The sequence below is a fragment of the Nicotiana sylvestris genome, chromosome 10, assembly GCF_000393655.2.
Source record: "Nicotiana sylvestris chromosome 10, ASM39365v2, whole genome shotgun sequence".
NCBI lineage: Eukaryota > Viridiplantae > Streptophyta > Magnoliopsida > Solanales > Solanaceae > Nicotiana > Nicotiana sylvestris.
The window spans coordinates 93,159,382-93,180,745 of record NC_091066.1 but is presented as its reverse complement, the minus strand read 5'-3'; the positions used below and the strand labels follow the sequence as shown (position 1 = coordinate 93,180,745).

At 41.1% G+C, this 21,364-nt stretch overlaps 1 protein-coding gene across 2 annotated transcripts; it reads right to left on the bottom strand.

The window, feature by feature from the left end:
• Positions 1 to 303: 303 nt before the first annotated feature.
• LOC104226766 (uncharacterized) lies at positions 304 to 2,493 on the bottom strand. Of its 2 annotated transcripts, none has more exons than XM_009778826.2 (3): positions 2,240 to 2,493; positions 1,754 to 1,820; positions 304 to 1,563 (listed from the first exon to the last, which is right to left on the bottom strand). In XM_009778826.2, the coding sequence occupies exons 2-3, from the start codon at positions 1,781 to 1,783 to the stop codon at positions 646 to 648; spliced, it is 948 nt and encodes a 315-aa protein (XP_009777128.1). In that variant the 5' UTR covers positions 1,784 to 1,820; positions 2,240 to 2,493; the 3' UTR covers positions 304 to 645. The 2 variants fall into 2 exon arrangements, with proteins under 2 accessions (XP_009777128.1, XP_009777127.1); XM_009778825.2 differs by having other exon boundaries at positions 304 to 1,568; positions 2,240 to 2,492.
• Between the last annotated feature and the right edge of the window lie 18,871 nt (positions 2,494 to 21,364).

The following is a 21,364-nucleotide window of genomic DNA, read 5'->3' as shown; positions in this document are numbered from 1 at the left end:
AATAGGGAACCAACCAGCCCAAGAAAGTTCCATGAAGTCTAACCTAAATTAAATATTAAGAGATCCTTGCAAATGATTTTTAATTAGTTATACTCTTTTTCCTCAAGTCTTTCGAGAGAAGGAATTAGCAAAAACATAGAACTGTCAGAAAGTCTTAACACCTAAGCCAGAGCACCAGAATATATATGACACATCAAAGGCAACATATTAACAATATGCAGTCAAAAGCAAGATGATAGAGTCGGTAATGGAAAAGAAAAGCTGCAAATATACTCAAATGGAGGAGTTAAATCAGGCAAAAGCTTTAGAAATCTCCTGGTTGTTTCTCATTATTTATTCATAGTAATATGATAGGAAGGTGACAACTCTTTCAGAGAGACAAATTCAATGTATTTAACTATATACCACCTTATATACTCGCAATGTGCATTCTGCATCATCACAAGAATCATATCTATTATGAGCAAAATCTTAGAAAGAATCATAAGAATTTCGCTGTGCTCTCACACAATACGTTACTATATGAACATCTAATGCTATGAAAAATCTAACCCTAGCAGAGTCTAACAAGAGTGAGAACACACACAAACCATGCAGAGAAAGAGAAGGGACCAGCATACGCAACTAGGGGGAAACAGAATCTTCCTAGGACCTTGAGATCATGCTACAAGATCGAGCCAATCGAAACTTCATGCTGCCTCCATCTACGGTAGCCTCACTCTCAACTGGACCATGGTTGTACTGCTTCCTGCAACCTGGACAACGACCATCCTCCTCAAGAATCCTCTTGTGGCAAAAAAGGCAAAGTATGAAGCCACATGTACAAGGGTGAAAACTCGTGTCTGTAAGATCCAAATCCTCGCAGCATATAGGACATGATGTGGGTACCGATAACCTTTTACATCCCCATACAGCACCTCCACGGCAATGCCGCTCAGAATTCATAGGGAAACTATATTGCTTAGACAAGTTTGGCAGAATCTGTGGACGGAATGCATCGTCGGGCCTCCATGCCTTGCAACTAACTGGAGGTCTAGATGCCAAACCTCTGTGCTCAGACTTCTGCTTTGTTGTATCAATACCTGTAACCCCATTAGAAATGTTGGTCCGAGAACTCAAATGCACATTCTCATCCTTCTCTCGAGGCGAATCCAAACCAGGATGATGCTGCTCCAGCTTCTGATCAGTCGCAGCCAAAGCATCTGCAACAGCCTCCCAATCGTCCAAGCAGTCATCATCATCCCCCTGTTCATCTTCTTCACTCAAACTTCCTGAACAACACCCACCACTTCCACTGCAACTGCTAATACTACTGCTGCTGCTCCCTGCAAAATTGGCCGCAGAATCATTCCCTTCCATAATACTACTAGTATGGCTTATGGGACTGTTAGAATTCGAATCCGAATAGCTGTAGTGGTTTGAGGAATCAATATTTACTTCATTGTCTTCCTCCGCTCTCGGCTTTATCTCTAACTTCTCTATCAACCGGCCCCTCTCGTTTGCAACATTAGTTGCCGGAGCCTGATTCCCTCCAACATTCATTTCATCCTTCGACCCTTTGTTCTTCACTATACAAAAACCCAGAATAACCAAGAATTAAAAACATACAAGTATAAAAGTTAAATAAATAATCACATAACCACTGTATAGTACTATTCTTGAATTAAAAAAGAATACTATATTTTTTAAAAAATCACCAAAGAGAATTACTGATACATGCAAGATATATGGGAAAGGGGGGATCTTTGACAACCTTGTGAAAGCCACTGCTCGCGTCGAGCATCAAGCTTGCACTGCTTCAACTTGGCCGACCGGTTAGCCTGACATTGGCAGAAGAAAATCTCAGGAATTTAACTCAATCTTTTTACTGCAGAAATTTAATTCAATAAGAAACTTCAAGAAATATTGATCCATCAACTTAACAAGAGTCAATTTCACTAATTGTCAGGGCTATATCCAACTAGATTAACTCATATTTTTACAATTAAAATTCAGTATATTAAATTCCAAGTACTATATGTTGCAATTTTGTCAGGAGCTAACTATTTTGGAGAATAAAGAATACTAGAAATTATACGAATTGGAAAAATTAAAGAAAAAAGCAAAAATATAATTTCCCCATATTACAAGAAAATACTATAAGTTGCAACTTCCCAATATCAACATGGTAAAAAAAAAATAGTGCCAAATATTTAAACCAAAAATTTAAAAGATATGGAAGAAAATAAAACAAAGTTACCCTTTTTTTCTTGGCGAAATCTTTGGGATTAGAGGAAGCGACAGGGATGGAAGCGTTAGGGATTGAATCAGAAACCATTGCTAGTGATTAATCGATTGGTCCAGAGAAATGAAAAACCCCTAAATTGATCAGAAAAATATCAAACTCAAGAATTTAGGAGAGAGAAGGGAGATGGTATTGGTGAGTGAATGAGAGGGGATAACAGAAAGTGGAGATTATGTGCTTCCTTCACTTTTTCAGACTTGTAAAACCAAACGTTAACCACGGAAGTGCGTATATATAGACTAATTTATGTCCAGAATTGACCTTAGTTTTAATGCAAATATCTCTGCGGCCAAAAAGATGACGCGAAGAGTAATTGAAATATCTAGGGGTGATAACGACTTTAGGGCTGTGAGTATCGAAGGACGGCAGAAACGACGTTGTTTGATGAATGTGCCAACTTTTGGGTAATTCGTTGGTCCCAATTAGGTGAGTGCAAGAAAAACCAAAAATTGAAATGAAACTAAATGATATGAAAAACTAAATCGGCGTAAAAAAAATAAGCGTGTACTTTAGTTTAGTATTATGATAATTAGTAAAGCACGATACGATTTAATATTCAATAAAAGCTATTGATAATATAATATTTTATAAATTTAACACAAATATCTATTTATTTATGTGGATATTTTTTAGAATTTTATATGACTCTTGCATAATTATCTTTCTTTTTCATTCTCTTTTTTGAGATGGTTTTTTTGCGTATTCATGACACTTACCTGCAATATTATGTTAATATATGACTACTAGTTTTAGTGTACACGAGCTGCGCATGTACCCTTGTATTTGTACCATGTATAAAGAAGAAAAAACTTTTTGAAAATAGCATAATTAATTATTTGAAAAAAGTGGTTGTGTTATATCTCTATTTTCACTATCTCAATTCAGTTCTGAAGCCAAAGAATTTGATAGCTCATGGTCTTAGATAAGTGAGGATAATGATTGTCGCGTAAATCTCTATAAGAAGTTAAACAATTGTTTCATGTAAATGAATTTATTTATTTTATTGATTTTTTGAATCGGTTACAGTTAGCTTATTTCTTTTATCATTAAAATTAATATTTTTTTTCGTCAATAGGAATTAAAATTGATATATTCAACTTCATATTATATTTTAGGTGTATCAATTTTTATTCTCGTGTCGCAATCAATCATGTAACCATATATTTTATACATATATTTGGTTCATAACATGAACCTAAAGCTCTGATACCAACTTGTCATGACTCCAATTTTTCACCTTACGATATCGTGATGACAGCTAGTCCCTAAGACTAGGTAAGCCTAACATGCATAGAGAAATAACGAAAATAATAATAGAACTTCAATTTAAACAATTTAAACTATTATAACATAGCTCAATAGTACATCCAACAAATAACTCCCAAAATTTAATGGAACTGAGTCATAAGCTCTACAAAATATTCTAGAACAACTTCTACAACACTGTCTGAATAAAAAGTAACAGTAACGAGAAGATAACTGAAGATGACCAAGGCCTGCGGATGTCGGGAAGGTATACCTTGAAGCGTCCTAAAAGCAGCTAACCAATCAATCTCTAGTGTCCAGCAGGGACAGACGTACCAAGATCTAGACAAAGATGTGTATAAGCATAGTATGAGTACACCACAACGGTACCCAGTAAATATCAAGTCTAACCTCAGTAGAGTAGTGACGAGGCCAGGTCAAGACACTTACTACGACAAGATAAACAGAACAAAAATGTGACAACGGGAAGTAATGGAAAGAGGAGAAATGAATGATAATAAAGTAGTTTAGCAATGTAAACTAATGACAGAATTTTAAGCAACAGGAAACAAGAAGGAAACACATAATGAGAACCACAAATAATAAATTACGGACAAAACTAATAGGGCAATGAAGAACAAAAGCAACAAGAACTATTCAACCAATAAATCATTGCCATATGAAATGCACAATAAGAATTCACAACTGAGATGTTGCCTCGTATTCATATTTCACAAGTTCAATTGCAAACTTTCCTTTATATAACCGAGTGAGCCTTACATTTAGTTTTAAAAATTATTTTTTCCAACATAGCTACACGCGTTTTAGCCCGCCTTATCACATTGCGTGACTTCAAGTAGTTCCCCTACTAGCAACATACATATCAAGCTTATCTTATCTCATAGCATGTGTTTCAACCCCTAGCCTTAGACCACCACATGCGTATCAATATCACAACTCGCACCACAAGTGCCCGTATGCCACAACTTGCCACAAAGTCAACAATATCAATCTTTTCACAACAAATAGCACATGGCTCAACCACAATGTGCACAAGAATTTCAATAAAAACAAAATGAATGTAAATTTCTCAACAATTAACAACTTCATCTCAATGTGATAACGGCTTTTACAACTCCAACACCAATAACTCAAAACAAAGATATTCCACGAAATAACAATTTTAACTAAAGTAATTCAACAATTAAAGATGTAACAAGACAATAATGAAGACAATAATTCCAACTAAAGCATATAAGAGCATAATAATAAGTAAGAGGTAGAACAAGTGTTAATAATGTCAAATAAAATATGTTAGAGTAGGCTAACACATGTAAGAGTAGATTAACAATGAGAAATAAAACATCTTATGACAATTCAATTAAATGCATAGAAAGAGTCTAATAACCTAAATCGGTCGAATACCACATATAGCCCATGTACGCACTCGTCACCTCGCGTACACGTCTTTCACATAACACAAATAACACACTCAACCCAAATACTTACCTCAACTAGGCTAACTCAACCCTCGGAAAAAGCTTTTCCCCTAAAATTCTCCTTCACACGACTCAAATCTAACCAAAAGTGATTTAATATCTTCAAACAATGCAAGGGAAAACAATTACAATAGATAAAGCTTTTATCTTTACAAAATTCCCAAAAAGTCAACAAAAGTCAACCCCGGGTATGCTCGGTCAAAATTCGGGTCCAAGGGTAGATTCCGACTACCCATAACCCTACGAGTCCATATATGTGTTTTGTTATCAAATCTGTGTCAAAGTCGACTCTCAAACTCAATTTTTCATTTTTCAAAAAACTTGACAAAATTTCTCAATTTGCCTATTTGATTCTCATAAATTTGATGTTAAATCTAAGATATAATCATAAAATATAGTTGAAAATTGACTAGAATCACTTAATGTTTGCAGCTGAAAATCCCCTCTCCAAGTCGCCTCCTACCGAGTCTAGGATTCTAGATGTGAGAAATGAGACTAAATCCCGACTTTTCTAATTTTTGTTCACTTGCAGATGTCGCAATTGTGACATTGGGTTTGCAATTGTAGACCTCACAATTGCAAAGAACTTCTCGCAATTGCGGCACAGACAGACCAAGGGATGCATCGCAAATGTGAACCCTGTTCCCAATGCAAATGCAACAAAAATATCTCAAATGTGAAACTACGTCATCTTAAGTCATCTTCGCAATTGTGACCCACGTATTGAAATTGTGATATTTGAGACCCCCTGCTATAGTAGCAATTGTGATCAGGTGTTCACAATTGCGACACCAGAGGCATCAGTACACTAGTAGTTTAGATTTAGATCAAAACCATTCCACGACATGTTCGAAGCTCATCCGGGGAATCGGGGCTCCAAACCAAACATCTACACAATTATAAAAATATCATACGAACTCGCTCGCACGATCAAAATATGAAAATAACATCTAGAACTACGAATTGGACACCAAAACACATGAGTTTCAAAGTAAAGTTTGAAAACTTCTAGAATTGCAACCAAGCATCCGAGTACTATCAAATCAACTCCAAATAATACCAAATTTTATAGACAAGTTTTAAATAGCATAACAGACCTATTCCAAGTCCCAAAACTAAATTCTGAACCCGATAGCCAAAAATCTTACGGTCAAACTTTTAAACCTCAAATTGCCAATTTTTGGCAAGGCAACACAAATTAATCTACAGACTTCCGAATTCGATTCGGGGAATATGCCAAGTGCAAAATCATGATACGAAGCTATCGGAGCCTTAAAAACACCATTCCGGGATTGTTTTCACAAAATTAAAGTTTGGTAAATATTTATTACTTAAGCTTCTAAGCCAAGAACCAAACAGTCTAACTCAACCTGAAAGCTTTCCAGAATGAAACCAATAAACCTCGTAAGTCATAAAACAAAAATTACACATATTTGAAGCATCAAAAGGGAAACGAGACGCAAATTCACAAAACAACCAGTCGGAACGTTACATTCTTGTATACGGCAAAATCGGAGGGTCCAATTCCTCGTCATCGAGGCACCTCAGAAGATCATCTTGAAGCCTCGAGGCTACAAGGCTATGGTCGAGTCTCTTTCCTAGAGGTTCGTTGATGACCGGCCTTGGGATAATGTTGACCATGGCTATGGTATAAATGGGGAGTTCCCAAGGTACATAGCTAGGACTGACATGACCCTAACCCTAAATCAGGGTGTCATCTAGCTGTCCCTTCTCCACTTCTTTGTCATTAATGTATTTTGTACTATGTTGGGATTTTCCTCCTATATAAAGGGGATCCTTATCATATTAGAAACCTATGTTGCTTCAGTTGCTCCACCAAAAATATACAAGAACATTCTCTTTGCTCTCTAACATATTCTTTGATATTATTGCTCCCATTTATTGTTTAATTATTGTTTTCATTATTGTTCTTCATTTATTGCTTATCATGGGCTATAAGGAGCTTACATTAGTTTTACTCCAACTGTTAGTCATACTTTAATTACCTTCGATAGCTCCCAACCGAACTCCAAAATCGACCTCGAGGCCCCAGAATTGACAAGCTCGAGGCCCCGATTGTTAGCCTATCAGTTTGATTATCACCATATCCTTAACTCTCATTTCGTTTCTAAGTCTCACATACATAGCATCAACTGCTTAACAACTAGCATAAAATTAGATCACGTATTTTTAGAATACCATAATCAAATTTAATTGTTATTACCATTTTCACGGTAAACAGTTTGGCACCCACCGTGAGGCTAAAAATAATAGTGATTTTTTTGCTGGTTTTACTACATAACGTAAGTTACCTTTCACGCTTTCTCTTGTCCAAGATCTTCGATTTCAGGTCGAAATGTCTAACTCAGTGAATGGAGGTGAAAACAACAATCTTGAGGACCACGGAGAAAATGGTGTGGCTGCTCCAAGTGTTGGTGTGCCACCACAAAACTCTGGGAATGCACCAGAACCAATCCCCGTGGACGCGGTCTCACGTGACACCCAACATATCAACATAAGCTCCCACACTGACAGGAGCATGCTCCAAGGGGATCCACAAGAAACTCAGAAAACCCTAACCAAGGAAGAATGAGAGGTTAGCCTTCATGTTATTTTTGAAATGTTGCAGACACAACAGCTGGCTATTGCTCAGCTGCAAAGTCACCAGAAAACTCCTAGCACAGTAGCACCAGGGACAGCTCCCCCAGCCGAACAAGTATCAGAGAGATCGAGCAATAACGGGTCAATAGTCGACCCTGTCATCGTAAAGATGCTCGAGGACCTTACCAGAAGGATTGAATCGGGCGAGAAAATGATAGAAGCCAACGACAAAAAGGTCGAGACCTACAACTCCAGGGTCGACCAAATTCCGGGCGCCCCCTCGATCCTGAAAGGTGTGGATTCGAAGAAGTTCATACAAAGGCCGTTCCCAGAAGAAGCGGCTCCGAAACCCATTCTAAATAAGTTCAGAATGTCAGACCTCCCAAAGTACAACGGGACCTCAGATCCCAATGAGCACGTTACTGCTTACACTTGCATAGTGAAGGGCAACGATATAAAGGATGACGAGATCGAGTCCGTCTTACTAAAGAAGTTCGGGGAAACACTCTCAAAGGGGGCCATGATGTGGTATCACAACCTAGCTCCTAACTCCATAGATTCATTTGCCATGCTAGCAGACTCCTTCATAAAGGCACATGCTGGTGCCATCAAAGTAGCAACAAGGAAGTCTGACGTGTTCAAGATCAAGCAGAGGGAGAACGAAATGCTACGAGAGTTCGTATCTAGTTTTCAAATGGAACTAACACCAATCCCCGATGACTGGGCAGTGCAGGCCTTCACTCAAGGTCTGAATGAATGAAGATCGGTAGCTTCAAAGTAGTTTAAACAGAGTTTGGTCGAGTATCCAGCTATGACCTAGTCGGATGTCCACAACCGATACCAGTCGAAGATCAGGGCCGAAGCAACCAGCTAGGAGCCCCCTTGGGCTCGGTATACCCAAGAAGGCTCCTAGAGAAGGATCCAAAGCCAAACAAATAAAGATATCAGCCATACACCGAACATAGAAGGAACACACTGAGGCGCAACCTGCCTTGTAACGATCGAAGGATAGACCGAGGACAGAATCATCGGGGACTCATCAACAAAGCGGGGTTCGATAGGAATGCGGGACCAATAGAGGCATCTCGCCTATCGGAATACAACTTCAATGTCGATGTATCGAACATCGTGTTCGCCATAAGAAAAATCAGAGATGTCAGATGGCCCAGGCCTATACAATTAGATCCTTCATAAAGAAATCATAACTTAGTGTGTGAATTCCATAACACACATAGCCAGAAGACCGAGGATTGCCCCCAGCTCCGAGAAGAGGTAGTCCAGCTACTTAACAAAGGTCATCTCCGGGAATTCCTCAGCAACCGAGCCAAAAATTAGTTCCGGGAAAGAGAGGCAACCAAGAAGAACGAAACGAATGAGCCGCAACATGTCATCCACATGATCTTGGGAGGCATCGATGCCCCCAAGGAACCCGTGATGAGAAGGACAAAAATATCCATCACTAGAGAAAAGCGAACCCGGGGGTACATACCCGAGGATGCTCTCACAGTCAGCGAAGAGGAAAACAGAAAACAACACTCCAACAAAGCCCGGAATGAATTGTAAACCCAACAGCAAACAATCAACACAAAAAAAACTCAATTGAACTTGAAACAAACTCTCTCTTTATACAGAAACAACTCTCTCTATATCCTTTTTCTGGTCTTAAAATCTTAGGTCTTTGCCCAGTTTCTGGTTCTAAATTCTTGGTCCAACCACAAATCCCCTCTATTTCTGATTCTTTAACTGCTGAAAACTTAAAGGGAGATGGATTTTTTTAGAGAGGTTTTGATGGCTGAAAACTGTCTAAACCCCTCTTTTTTCTGATTGTTCTGCCTCTCTTTCAACTTTTTTCCTTCCTCCTCATCCCTGATGTTTGCCCCCTTATATCCCTATAGAAAGGAAGAAAAACCCCTTTAAAAACAGGCTACCCAGGGCTTAAAATAAGCCTTAAAGGCTGTCATCTCCACTTAGGATTGTCTAGGCATGGGGTTACTTCTACTTTAAACTGCTGAAGTTCAGAAAAGCAGTGGATACCCTTCTGTACAGTAGGTTACTTCTGTACAGCAGGTTCCACAAAAAACATGAGTCAAATTATTATCATTCAAAGCTGAAACTAATTGATGACATATATCGAATCGACTACGCAAATTACAACACATTCAATCAATACCCAATGAATCAGAGTCGAACAGTATTAACAGGGGGTTCCAATTTCACTGCCCAAAACAAGGGTTGCCCTAGAAACTAATTGATCGACCAAATTCATTTCAATCGATTATGTAGTTTAATACGCATACACTCAATCAGTGAATCGAGAAAAACTTGACCAAATAAAAGATCCGGGCAAGATGGACAGAATAGTCGACAAAAATACAAAATAAATCAACTAAACAATTGAACATATGAACAAACATTTTATCATAACAAACAACATGAACTGACAAGGAAAAGAAAAAGAAATACCTTAAAGAATTGACAATCAGACGACCATGTCTTCGGATTTTGAATCGAACCTCTTTTGGGGTTGAACGGACTTTAATCGAAGTGTTCTCAATTGAGAACACTTCGATTAAGGTCTATTAGATCCCAACCTTCTCGTTTAATTGGACAAAACTTCAGATTCCGAATTTCTAGGGTTCTTGGGGCAGATTTGGGATTCAGGTTTTTCTAGTTAGATTCGGACCAAACCAAGCTTGGTTTGGTCACGAGGGAAGTCAGGGGAGTACCTGGCATGGATTTGGGGGGGGGGGGTTGGCATGGTTTGGGGTCCAGAATGAAGATTCGAGATGGTGGGGGAAGATTCGAGACCCACGGCTTGTGGATCTGTGTTCAGGGGGTCGAGGTGCCCTAGGGGTGTTAGTCTGGGGGTCACTGGCATTGTTTCCGCCGGGTTTAATGGTGAGGGGAAAGGGGGGCGGCGCTAGGGTTCTAAGGGGTTTGGGTTTGGTGAGGGAGACGAAGATGGGGGAGGGGGGGTCTGGCTTAGGGGGCGTGGGGGTAAGGGAATGGGTTTATGTAGTTAGGGGAACTTAATCTAGGCCGTTAGATCATCAAAAATCAATGGCCTGGATTGATCAGCTTAAATGGAAACAACGTCGTATGGGTTAAGTGAGACCGGTGGGTCTCTGGGTGAGATGGGTCGGGTTAAAACGTGGGTATGGAGATGTGATCTTGGCCGTTGATCATTCTGAGATCAACGGCCCAGGTCAAGCATGATCAAAACGAGGTCGTCTGGACGTCCCTGAGGTCAGCTGATCTGGACCGGGCAAGATAAATGCTTTGGGCCCGATTTGGGTCCAATTTGAACGGCACAATTCCAATTTCAAACTCATTTTTTTTTGTTTTTCTATTTCTAATTAAAATCTGAATTTACAAAAAATCCTAAATATATAAAAATATTAAAATTATATCACAAGACATTAATTGTTTCTTTAGTAATAATTAACACACAATATCATATACTATTAAACAAAAATCAACCTTTAAACGATAGAATGACAAAATTACCAAAGATAATATTTTTTTGTGATTTTTTAATCATTCAAAACCAAATATGATTTAATTAATTCCTAATAGTAGAACAAAATCTTAATTTTACATGTGACATATATTTTTGTATTTTTTTAATTGATAAAACTAAACAATCACAGATAAAAACTACAAATAACTATCAAAATGCCACGCAAATTCACAAAATCATACACAAATACAATTTATTATTTTTTTCGATTTCTTTTGGAGTAATTGTCGCGTAAACAAAAATCAATTGCTCACAGCTGCCCCTCTTTGTTCGAAAACACGAAGGGTTTTTGTGCAAAGATAAAGTGAGCGGATATGAGCGATTTTTGCCTGTTGGAATACTCCGTGTGAAGCACATTTTGAAAGATTCGACCGAATCTTTGCTTCAAAGATTTCCTACATATCCTGAGCTAAACAGGAATCAGGTCAATGTAGTTCGGGAAGTTTTGGTAGCTGGGACTACCATGGGATTGCAATGCTTGCTGTTATTGCTGTTACTGTTGCCACTACTGCTTTACTGATCTCCTTATTACAACCAAAGGAAATTGAATTTGAACTAACTACTTATGCCTGTCAACCGCTAGTTACTAGATTCCTATCTATAATTCTTTTGCAACTTGATCTTGGGTCTTAGCTGATTCTGCTCGTAGACTTCGATCCGAATCTTGATGCTCACAAGTTGTAGGCGCTTGTTTATTTCTGCAGTATTGAGTGAAACGGGGTTGGCGGAGCTCGGGAATTTGATTAAATTTTGAGCGACTTGCCCTTTGTTTGTTCCAATATCTGGGGACATCTTCTTTTTGTTCTTTTTTCTTCTTTTATTCTGGATTGATACTCAAACCGTAGGTCATCTCGATCCATGTGCCTCGAGGTCGGACCTGCTGAAACAACAAAACAAACGAACGAAATTTTCTGCCCTAGTTAAAATTTCGTGAGTTAATTGCCATGAAACTTACAGAATTGATGAGGGGATTGGAAAACTCTAGTCTACAAAGCGCAACTCAGGGATTGGAGCCCTAATGTTGCAAAAGGTAAAAATGCGCAACTCAGGGATTGGAGCCCTAATGCTGGCTTAAAGAAAAATTGCTCAACTCAGGGATTGGAGCCCTAATGTCGGCTAAAGGAAAAATGCTCAACTCAAGGATTGGAGCCCTAATGCTGGCTTAAAGGGAAAAATTCTCAACTCAGGGATTGGAGCCCTAATGTCGGCTAACAGGAAAAATGCTCAACTCAGGGATTGGAGCCCTAATGTTGGCTAAAGGAAAGTTGCTCAACTCAGGGATTGGAGCCCTAATGCTGGCCAAAAGAAAAACGCTCAACTCAGGGATTGGAGCCCTAATGTCGGCTAAAAGAAAATCGCTCAACTCAGGGATTGGAGCCCTAATACTGGCTAAAGGAAAACGCTCAACTCAGGGATTGGAGCCCTAATGTCAGCTAAAAGAAAATCGCTCAACTCAGGGATTGGAGCCCTAATGTCAGCTAAAAGAAAAATGCTCAACTCAGGGATTGGAGCCCTAATGTCGGCTAAAAACAAAACGCTCAACTCAGGGATTGGAGCCCTAATGTCGGTTAAAAAGACGATGCTCAACTCAGGGATTGGAGCCCTAATGCTGGCTAAATGGAAATTGCTCAACTCAGGGATTGGAGCCCTAATGTCGGCTAAAAGAAAATCGCTCAACTCAGGGATTGGAGCCCTAATGTTGGCTAAAGGAAAACGCTCAACTCAGGGATTGGAACCCTAATGTCGGCTAAAAGAAAATCTCTCAACTCAGGGATTGGAGCCCTAATGTCGGCTAAAAGAAAAATGCTCAACTCAGGGATTGGAGCCCTAATGTCGGCTAAAAACAAAACGCTCAACTCAGGGATTTGAGCTCTAATGTCGGCTAAAAAGACGATGCTCAACTCAGGGATTGGAGCCCTAATGCTGGCTAAATGGAAATTGCTCAACTCAGGGATTGGAGCCCTAATGCTGGCTAAAGAAAACATGCTCAACTCAGGGATTGGATCCCTAATGTCGGCTAAAGGAAAAACGCTCAACTCAGGGATTGGAGCCCTAATGTTGGCTAAAAAAAATGCTAAACTCAGGGATTGGAGCCCTAATGTCGGCTAAAAGCAAATCGCTCAACTCAGGGATTGGAGCCCTAATGTTGGGTAACAGGAAAACGCTCAACTTAGGGATTGGAACCCTAATGTCGGCTAACGGAAAAAACGCTCAACTCAGGGATTGGAGCACTAATGTCGGCTAAAAGAAAATCGCTCAACTCAGGGATTGGAGCCCTAATGTTGGTTAACAGGAAAAACGCTCAACTCAGGGATTGGAGCCCTAATGTCAGCTAAAAGAAAATCGCTCAACTCAGAGATTGGAGCCCTAATGTCGGCTAAAAACAAAACGCTCAACTCAGGGATTGGAGCCCTAATGCTGGGAGCCCTAATGCTGGCTTAAAGGAAAAACACTCAACTCAGGGATTGGAGCCCTAATGTAGGCTAACAGGAAAAATGCTCAACTCAGGGATTGGAGTCCTAATGTCGGCTAAAAGAAAAATGCTCAACTCAGGGATTGGAGCCCTAATGCTGGCTAAAGGAAAAATGCTCAACTCAGGGATTGGAGCCCTAAGGTTTGCTAATAGGAAAAATGCTCAACTCAGGGATTGGGGCCCTAGTGTTGGCTAAAGGAAAAATGCTCAACTTAGGGATTGGAGCTCTAATGCTGGCTAAAGGAAAAATTGGGGATTCTAAACCAACTCTCTTTTTTTGAATTTTCTTCTCACTTCCTTTTCGTTTTTTTGTTATTATTTATTTATTTTTATTATTTTTCATTCATTTTTTTTAGTAAAATGCAGGAGAGAATTTGGGGGAAGCTTCCCTTTTGGGTTGATTCCTTATTGCAAAGCTGTTTCTTGCATTCACGTATTTCTTTTCCTTTTGGGCGGCACCTGCTTCTCGCACGGTTGCTTTGGCTCGCACCTGTTTCAATTTTCCAAACAAAGAACAATTGTCAGTTTGAAAAAGGTGGTTGGTTCGGTGGCCTTGATTGTTCCAATTGCTCGGTCCCGTCCTTATTCCTGTTGAGAAACTCTGTCATTGATTGGTTTCACAAGCGATCCCCTTTAAAACTGATCAGTCTCGCATTCCCGGATTTTGCGATGATTTGCCCGTGTAAGGCTTTGGTTCTTCCATCCCATTCTACTTGGGGATTTTTACCGAGGCAGACTCAGTGAGGATTTTTATTGGGGCAGACTCAGTGGGGATATTTACAAGGCAGACTCGTTGGGGATTTGATGGGGCAGACTTTTTGGAGATTTTTACAAGGGGAGACTCTGTGGGGATTTGCCGGTTTTTTTTGCTCAGATCATCATCATGATCAGTCGGGATCGAACTGACGTACCGCTGAAGCGGGGTATTTTCTTCGCTTCTTATTAAACGGAGCTCCGTGAAACCGGTCCGGCCACCTTTCTTTCCAGTATATTTGGAATTTGGGGTTAAAATGAAAGGGATTCAAAGAAAGGTAAAACAAAGAGCGGAGAAAACAAATTTAAAAAGAGAAGTGTCCCTTTCGGGACAAGAAAGACTTATCTGAGGAAAACATGCTGACTTTAAATTGACATGACATGCTTTTTCAGACTGGATGCCTGACCTTCACGAACTTGCATTTCCTCATGAACCAAAACAGATCTATGTTTCCAAACCAGTGGAACCTTGCCAAGACTTTCTGAGGTGGAATCATCTTTTCGGCCGACAGCGCCCTTTGCGGGTTTTCGCTAGTCGACCTCTCTTATTTTTCTCCTTGCTGTCACTTGATAGCACTCTTTGCGAGTTTTTACTAAACAAGCTCTCTCATTTTTGATTTCTCTACTCCCGTCGCCTCACGGTGCCCAAAGGTTTTCACCGACAAGACTCTCTCGTTTTATTTCTTTCAATTTTGAATGTACCGGCATCCAATCATGATATTTCTTGGCTTCCCCTGCCTTTGGCAATTGATCCGAAGGACTTGTACTTGGCAAAAGAATTGTAGATGAAATTACAACTTTTGAACCATTTGGTGTACCCCAGTTTCAACTTCAGGGTAAATTGGATTTTATTTTTGGTGTGACTGAACCCTAGAGAGAGGCTGCCTACGTATCCTTTCGGAATCAAGTCAGACGTAGTTCAGGCTCAATCAATTGTTGGTCTTTTTTTCAAGGTAGCCAAAGAAATGTAACCGGCTCAAAAGTGGTTGTAGAGAGAGTTGATAGTGTTTGGGTAGTGGGAATAAAACCTTCATCATCTCAACGTGCCAAGACCTCACCGAAGTAAAACTCAGACATAGTACCTTTTGACTGCATCTGCATTCACTGCTGTTTCAGGATCATTTCCTTCAATATCACCCAGATACAACGCTCCTCTTGGCAGTATCTTCCTGATGATGTACGGGCCTTTCCAATTAGGAGCAAATTTTCCTTTCGCTTCCTGGTGATGTGGCAGAATGTGCCTCAATACCAGTTGACCTACTTCAAAATTCCTGGGTCGTACTTTCTTGTTGTAGGCACGGGCCATTCTTTGTTGGTACAACTGCCCGTGACAAACCGCGACCATTCGTTTCTCGTCAATCAAAGTCAACTGCTCCAATCGAATCTTAACCCACTCGCTATCTTCAATTTCTGCTTCGACAATGGTGCGGAGCGAAGGAATTTCCACCTTTGCTGGTATCACAGCCTCTATCCCATAAACCAACAAGTAAGGGGTTGCCCCTACTGACATGCGCACTGTAGTGCGATATCCCAGCAATGCAAAGGGTAATTGTTCATGCCATTGTCGGGAACTCTGGATCTTCTTCCTCAAAATCTTCTTGATGTTCTTGTTTGCTGCTTCAACAGCGCCATTGGCCTTGGGCCGATAAGGAGTGGAGTTCCTATGCGTTATCTTGAACTGTTCGCATACATCCCCCATCAAGTGACTATTCAGGTTTGCCGCGTTATCTGTGATGATAGTTGTGGGAATACCGAAACGACAGATAAGATTTGAATGTACAAAATCCACCACAACCTTCTTAGTGACTGATTTAAGAGTGACGGCTTCTACCCATTTTGTGAAGTAGTCGATGGCGACCAATATGAACCTGTGCCCATTTGAAGCTTTCGGCTCAATTGGACCAATGACGTCCATGCCCCAAGCAACAAATGGCCAAGGTGCAGATATATGATGCAGTTCCGTGGGAGGCGCATGAATCAGATCGCCGTGCACCTGACACTGATGACACTTTCAAACGAAGCTAAAATAGTCCCTTTCCATGGTCATCCAGTAATAACCCGCTCGAAGGATTTTCTTTGCCAAAACATACCCATTCATGTGGGGCCCGCATGCTCCTGCGTGTATTTTATGCATGATTCTTCCTGCCTCCTCGGCGTCAACACATCTTAATAAATTGAGGTCCGGGGTCCTTTTATACAATACCTTGCCGCTTAAAAAGAAACCGCCCGCATGCCGCCTAATATTTCTCTTTTGATCTCCAGTAGCATGTTCGTGGTATTCTTATGTATTCAAGAACCTCTTGATATCATGGTACCATGGCTGGGTACTTGATCCTGCCTCGATTACATTACAGTAGCCGTGTCTTTCCCTGATTTGGATTTCCAAGGGATCGACGTGGGCATTGCCTGGGTAGGGTAACATTGAAGCTAAGGTGGCAAGTGCATCCGCTAGTTCGTTGTGACAACGCGGGATATACCTGAATTCTATCGATTTGAATCGCTTGCCTAGATCCTCCATGTGCTGTCGGTAAGGGATAAGTTTGACATCCCGAGTTTCCCATTCACCTTGGGCTTGCCGGATAATCAGGTCAGAGTCCCCCATAATCAATAAATCTTCAACATCCTGATCGATCGCCATATGCATACCCATGATACAGGCTTCATATTCAGCTGTATTGTACGTGCAAAAGAAGCGCAGCCTAGCTGTAACAGGATAGTGCTGACCAGAGGGTGAGATCAAGATTACCCCAATTCCTACACCTTTGGCGTTTACGGCCCCATCAAAGAACATCTTCCAAACATGAGCGTTTTCCGAGACTACTTCTATGGTGTTTATTTCTTCATCTAGAAAATAAGTACTCAATGGTTGGTATTCCTCATCAACTGGGTTTTCGGCCAAATGATCTGCTAACGCCTGAGCTTTCATTGCCGTGCGAGTGACGTAGACTATGTCAAATTCCGTAAGCAAGATTTGCCACTTGGCCAGTCTGCCAGTAGGCATTGGTTTCTGAAATATGTACTTCAAAGGATCCAACCTGCTTATGAGGTAAGTAGTGTGAGCTTGGAGATAATGTCTAAATTTTTGAGCGACCCACGTCAAAGCACAACACATTCTTTCCAGCAAAGTGTACTTGGCCTCGTAGCCGGTGCATTTCTTGCTCAAGTAATAGATCGCCTGCTCTTTCTTTCCGATTATGTCATGTTGCCCGAGGACGCAACCGAAAGAATTTTCCAAGACTGTCATATACAAGAACAAAGGTCTCTCCGGCTCTGGCGGGACCAAAATTGGGGGATTTGAAAGATATTCTTTGATCTTGTCAAAAGCTTCTTGACACTCAGTCGTCCATTTGATCGTTGCATCCTTCCTCAATAGCTTGAATATGGGCTCACATGTGCTAGTCAGCTGGGCAATGAATCGACTGATATAGTTTATCCTGCCCAATAGACTCATTACGTCTTTCTTCGTTCTTGGAGGAGGTAGGTCTCAGATAGATTTTATCTTTGTTGGATCTAACTCGATACCTCTCCTGCTTACTATGAAACCCAAAAGCTTGCCTGATGGGACTCCGAAGGCGCATTTAGTCGGGTTCAGCTTCAAGTCATACTTTCTCAGTCTCTCGAAGAATTTCCTCAAGTCTTGGATATGATCGTCCTGAGTCTTGGACTTGACTATCACGTCGTCCCCATACACCTCTATCTTTTGATACATCATGTCATGAAAAATGGAAGTCATGGCTCTTATGTAAGTTTCCCCAACATTCTTCAGACCGAATGGCATAACCCGATAACAGTAAGTACCCCAAGGTGTAGTGAAGGCAGTTTTCTTGGCGTCTTCTTCATCCATCAACACCTGATGATATCCAGCGTAACAATCTACGAATGACTATATTTCATGTTTGGCACAATTATCAACAAAGATGTGGATGTTGGGCAATAGAAAATTGTCTTTGGGACTTGCCCTGTTCAAATCTCGATAATCCACACACACCCGAGTCTTTCCATCTTTTTTCGGCACTAGAACTACATTCGCCAACCACGTGGTGTACTGGACTACCCGAATTACTCCTGTTTTCAACTGCTTGGTGATTTCTTCTTTAATCTTATCACTGACGTTAATTTTGAACTTTCTCTGCTTTTGTTGAACTGGAGGACAATCAGGGTGAATTGGCAATTTATGCACCACTAGATCAACACCTAATCCTGGCATGTCATCGTATGACCAAGCAAACACATCTTTAAATTCAAAAAGGAGTTGAATTATCGCGTCTCGCGTTTTCTTGTCCGTGTGAATGCTTATTTTGGTCTCTCGGACTTCTTCAGGAGTTCCCAAATTAACAGGTTCAGTGTCATTCAGATTCGGCTTAGGTTTATTCTCAAAGTGTTCCAATTCTCGATTTATTTCCCTAAAAGCCTCTTCTTCGTCATATTTCGGTTCTTGGTTAATCATTTCACAATTAAACAGCTCGTTGTGATCTGGGCGTGAAGTCCGCAAGCATGTTATATTATTTAAAGCCGCTTTATTATAACTGAAAGGAAAAAAAATAAAGGAAAAATAGCAAAAATTAGAATAAAAGAAAAAGGAGGAAATACTAATTTTATTCCTTGGAATTGGTAGGATAACAAGGTTTATAATTCAGGAATTCAAAACAAAAAACTAAGGAAAAACATCCGAGTTACATCATAGGATAACTCGTGATGCAGGAAAGGTGGCAGGACAGGTCTACCCGGACTCCTGCCTAGTTGGGAATGGTGTAGCCTCCCAATTCTGAAGCTTGGCATTTGGGCCCACATATAGCATTTCAGCGGTGCTCGTGCCTTCTCCCGGTTGAACCATGTGAGCTTCGTAGAGCATTCCTCTCATTTCCCCACATATTTCCTCGATTTCTTCGGCCGTGAAAACCTCGTCGTCTTCTTCTTCAATGTATTTAGGTCCAACGAAAGTCTCGTATAAATTTGGCAATGGTCGAGGCAGCTTCCAACCCTCATTTTTCCTCTTCCTTGCCCACTCTTCATCTTTTGGAATGGGTTGAAAACCTATACCAAAAAGTTTCTTGGTGGAAGGCAAGGTGATGGGTTCCGTTATTCCTTGTAGCGTTCGTCCAAGCCCTTTCCCTGGCCTGAATCCATGTCGGATCATTTCTTTAGCCACCATGATTGAGGCGTTGGACAGGAAAGGTTGGGGGCAAGGTCTTCCTTCTTCATACTGCTCCGCTAGCACAACTTCGAAAGCCTGATAAACCGTGTGCTCGCTCCCTTCCCTTGCTTCAAGATATGGGATAGATGGGTCCCGATAAATAGACTGTTCATCTTCTCCGTGGACCACTATTTCCCGATCTTCGTATTCAAACTTCACCATTTGGTGAAGAGTGGAAGGTACATCCCCTGCCGTATGAATCCAAGGTCTGCCGAGGGGAAAACTGTAAGACGTATCCATATCAAGCACCTGGAAATTTATTTCGAACTCCGCCAGTCCTATAGTCAACATCAAGTCTATTTCCCCGAGGGTGTCCCTCTTGACGCCATCAAAAGCCCTTACGCAGACATTATTGGGGCGAATTCTTCCAGTCCCAATTTCCATTATCTGCAGCGTGGAGAGCGGACAAATGTCAACACCTGAACCCCCATCCAACATTACCCGCTTGACGTAGTAGTCTTCGCACTTAACTGTCAGATGTAAAGCTTTGTTGTGAGCCGCTCCCTCTGGAGGTAAGTCGTTCTTGCTGAAAGAAACCTGATTAACTGCGAAGAACCTTTCCGTCATTTATTCTAGTTGTTCAACTGAAGTCTCAGCCGGTATATATGCTTCGTTCAGGGTTTTGAGCAAGATCTTTTGATGTTCGACCAACCTCATCAGTAGAGATAGCATAGATACTTGCTCGGGGCACTTGCGTAACTGATCCACTACCTCGTAGTCGGGCATTTTCATCTTTTGGAAGAAAACTTCCGCTTCTTCAATGCTTACAGGCTTCTTGGGTGGGAAGCGTTTCCGTGTGGCGTTGTTTAACTCTTGAGTGTTTGAATATCTTCCAATGAAAGTATTCTCCGGAAGTTCCCCCGTGACTTCTCTGCCTTTGTGCGTAACCAATGTTCTTTGGTAGTTCCATGGTACTGCGGACGGGTCTGTCATTGGCTTCTGTGGTACGCGTCCGATAACCACTGGTTCATTCAGCCGAGGTGGTTGAATCGTCCCCCAGACCACATAGGCCCCTTTTGGTACGTACATTGGTTTTGCCCTTTTGACTTCGAATCTCTGCGGCTTCTCTGTTCGACCTCGTGGAACATAAAGAACTTCATTCCTTGCAGGCACCATTGTTACTGTCTTTGTCTCGACCTTCTCTTCGAGCTCAACCTTAACAGTACCAGTCTTCTTTTCCCCTTTCTCTAGCTTCGGGGCGGTTTTAGGCTTTTTCCCTGCATTGACGATGGCGATTATAGTTTTTAAGGCAGGATCAAACTCTTTGTCCTCACAAATCATTCCAATCAACGGCCCGTTATTGTGAGCGGGCAATGGATTGTTAGTCACATTTGGGACCTCCTCGTCCCTCAGTACTATCTTCCCCTGCTCTATTAAGTTTTCAACCACCCTTCTCAAAGTCCAACAATCATTTGTATCGTGCCCTTCTGCTCCCGAATGATAAGCACACCTAATACCAGCTTTGTAAGCAGGTGATGCCGGATTGTGCCTTGTCTGAGGGACTGGCTGCAGGAAACCCATCTGGACTAGCTTTGGGAATAAGGTAGAATATGGTTCGCCGATGGGTGTGAAAGCCCATCTTCTAGGTGGTTCCTGAGGGCGGAAGTTATTTTGAGGTGGCTGTGGATTATAGTGGTTCCGGTAAGGAGGTTGATTTCTAGGAGGTGGAGCTTGGCCTCGATTGGCTTGCTGTGGTGGATGGACATAGGGTTGGGTGTTCATGACCATGTAGGGTTGAGGAGCATAGGTCACATTTTGGTGGGGGTAGTAATGTTGTAGGGTTCTTTCTAGAAAA